The sequence below is a fragment of the Impatiens glandulifera genome, chromosome 4 (genome assembly GCF_907164915.1).
Source record: "Impatiens glandulifera chromosome 4, dImpGla2.1, whole genome shotgun sequence".
In the NCBI taxonomy this organism is placed as follows: Eukaryota; Viridiplantae; Streptophyta; class Magnoliopsida; order Ericales; family Balsaminaceae; genus Impatiens; species Impatiens glandulifera.
In genome coordinates this window covers 43,456,906-43,460,185 of record NC_061865.1, presented here as the reverse complement: position 1 = coordinate 43,460,185, position 3,280 = coordinate 43,456,906, and the positions used below count along the sequence as shown (strand labels likewise).

At 36.1% G+C, this 3,280-nt stretch overlaps 1 protein-coding gene across 1 annotated transcript; it reads right to left on the bottom strand.

Annotated features, from left to right (window-relative positions):
• Positions 1 to 358: 358 nt before the first annotated feature.
• LOC124935180 (homeobox-leucine zipper protein MERISTEM L1-like) lies at positions 359 to 2,335 on the bottom strand. Its single transcript, XM_047475630.1, has 5 exons — positions 1,868 to 2,335; positions 1,673 to 1,777; positions 943 to 1,581; positions 768 to 866; positions 359 to 682 (listed from the first exon to the last, which is right to left on the bottom strand). Exons 1-5 carry the CDS (start codon positions 2,333 to 2,335, stop codon positions 359 to 361), a joined length of 1,635 nt encoding a protein of 544 aa, XP_047331586.1.
• Positions 2,336 to 3,280: the final 945 nt, after the last annotated feature.

The window sequence follows — 3,280 nt, the reverse complement described above, 5'->3', positions numbered from 1 at the left end:
AAAACTTGATAGAAATTAAAAATGAAAATATATGGAATTTTAAGACATTAAACTCTGTTTTTTTTTTAAACAAAATATTTGGAAATGAAGAATAATAAAATGAAGGATATTGAATTAAATAATTACAAAGTAATCACTAACTATCTATCTAGATTAAACTTGCAAAGAGTCCTAAACTTGTTAAAAACCCATAGCAAATGATCAAATATATTAAATAATAAAAAATAATATTTAAAAGTTAAAGAAAACACAGCAAATGAGATAGAATTGAAGGCTGCCAAAGTAACTGAATTCAATTGAAACAAAGAGCTAGATCTTTAAAAAAAAAATAGTCAAATAGCTAGATAGAGAAAACATCTTACTGGTTCATTAAGGCAATCATGAGACTATCCACGGTACTTTTTAGCAAATTAGTAAGAGTGTCCACAGATGGCTGTTCAACCACAATATTGGGATTAGAATCAACCAAAATCTGGATGGATAAAGTTACCAATGAGCCGGCCCCATCACTTCCATTGCCCAGACCGTCCGGACCTATCACAAAACCAGTAGGAAGCATTGTCACGTAGTCGGAATCCCCTCCGACCAAAGTCAGGTTCACCGCCGTGCTGTCAACCGGGGCATATACAATGTACGCTCCCATTGGATCCCAATTTTCCTCTTGCAGGACCAGTACTTCAGGCTGCATATTATACATATATGCCTTTTTAATAATCAATTAATTCATAATTTATATAAGCAGAAAAAGACTTAAGAAGATTTGTTACATTAAGTCGTAGCATAGATATGCTGCTAGAAGAATCTCGGCCAATCACAATGCGGAAGATTTCTTTAACTGGTTGTTCAGAAGATGTAAGAACATCCCACTGTTTATTTAAGACAAGATTAATTAATTAATTTGTCAAGATATATACAAAGACAGAATTGTAAGAGGTACAATACCTGACTCCTTGTTTGTTGGTTTTGGATAAATTTAAAGACAGTGATGGGCGGGACATTGAGCCAAAAGGAATATGTAGCGACAAGGATGACCCCTACAGGACGACCGGGAATATCTGTGTTCCTGATCTTGAGAACTCTAATTTTATTTGGGCCAATGTATGGAATTATATTCCCAACATTCCTCACTCCCTTATTAAAGATCCTTACCATCCTCTCAGACAACAAAGTATGGCTCCTTTTACTTTCCGTACTTATCGCCACGTTGATATCAGAAAAGGGAAGGGTGTTGGACATGACACTGAAGAGACGATCGGTTTGGCTCTGGAGAATACCAAGCCAACGTTTGGCGCCAAAAGCTAACCCGGAACTGACCAGAGCCTTGTAGATTGGATGAACACCAGTCACGTGTTGTGCTTCAACGTGCTCTATCCATGTCACGTTTGTGAATCCATTGGGCGTATCTTCAATTATGCACCCGGAAGGCCTTTTCCTCGATTTCACTAGATTAAATTCCCGAAATATGTCAAGAGAAACGTCCACCACTGCCCACTTCTTTTCACCCACTTGCCTGCAGTACCTTGCCAACACGTTGTCACGGATAGGAACAAAAGGAGTCTGCGCATGCGTCTCTATAGAGATCTGCATCAGCCAATTTCATTCATTCATATAAACTATATGAAATAATGCAACCAATCATTATATGTAATTAAACAAAAACTTAATTAATTACCACTTGCAATGCACCATTATAATTTCCTGGAGACAATCCACTCGACAAGATTTCCAAACACGTTGCTTTTGACACAATGGCACTGAAGAAGCACTTCCAAGTAGCCTGAACATCATCATCATCAGTACATTTTTTTATTTAATAATTAATAATAATAATAATAACAATAATATATTCTAGCTAGCTAGTACGTACCAGACTCATGAAAATATCTAGAAGAGAATGGGAACTAATATTAAGGGTGGTGGAGTGGCGAGATGACTCGCAGTAAAGACTTCCAGGGCGAGGTCCAAATCCTATGGGGAAAATCCGAAAATACTCATCCTCATTCAACTTTAACCCGATACCACAATCAGAACGATTTGGGATCCACAGAGGTTCCCCCATCTCGGCCATTTTAACAACCTCTTCCATGGATATCATTGCAATCTTCCAAATCATACTCGTGCTTATTTTATCCCCTGGAAGCAGCTGCTGCTGTGGTGTCTCCTGGTGCTGCTGCTGATGAACATGATGATGATGATATGGATGATTCATCCAGGCCCTAGACATGCTACCACCTTGTCCCGGCATCACTATTGTTGCTCTTATCTGGTTTTGTTCTGATCCCATTCTTGAAGACTGCCCTTGGACCATGTAATTGTTGTTAGGACTAGTCCACATGTTCCTACTTCTGTCACATATTGCATTATGTATTAATATACATTTTTATTAATTTATAAGATATATAAACAAAATGAATGTATGAATTAATTCAATAAATTAATACGTACCCGGAAACTATATTAAAAACTCTACCAACCTGCAACCATTTAAAATTGAATTGATCAAATTAAAGAATAGGACATTAATTGACACATAAATGATGATTCTTATATCATAGGCATCATATATGAATTGAGAACATATACATGTGTTGTTTGCGATACCTTTGAACATTTCATCGCTAAATATGCAAAAACAATCGAAGAAAAGCATAAATGCCAGAAATCTCAAGATCATAATGGTCTAGAAAATGAACTGAAGAATCAGGATTGAGACGATATATAAAAAAAGCCAAGAACACAACAGAAGAGATAAAAGAGCAACCACTAGGGAAATTAGAAGCAGTTCAGACAAATGGAAAGAAATGAAAGGGTAGTAACAAAGAAGTTGATAGTCAGATTCCCAAGAATACTACTGAAAACCAAGATGGAATATCAGGGGATGGAAGTGTAGATGAGAAGAGGAAAGAAGATTTAGGTAAAGCTGAAGTAAGGAAATGCACAAGTAAAGGTAAAGTTGGGACAAGCAAGGATGCAATAATTGATAACAATACGAGTAGTAACAAACATCCCTTGACATACTGACATACTGTAACAAAATCTTTTTTTTCCAGTTAAGTTCTGATACAACTAAAGGGAAGTTTATTAAGAAAGTTCCAAGAAATTAAGTAATCATTGATCACAAAAAGTTATCATCAAATGAAACATTCCAATCACTAATTGTGGTAAAGAGTGCTAAACAGAAGAAAAATAAGGGTGTTCGAATTATCACTATCACTTGCAAACAGAGAAAAAGTAAAACGAATATTGAGATTCAGATGAACAGTAAAGAAAAATTGGCGTT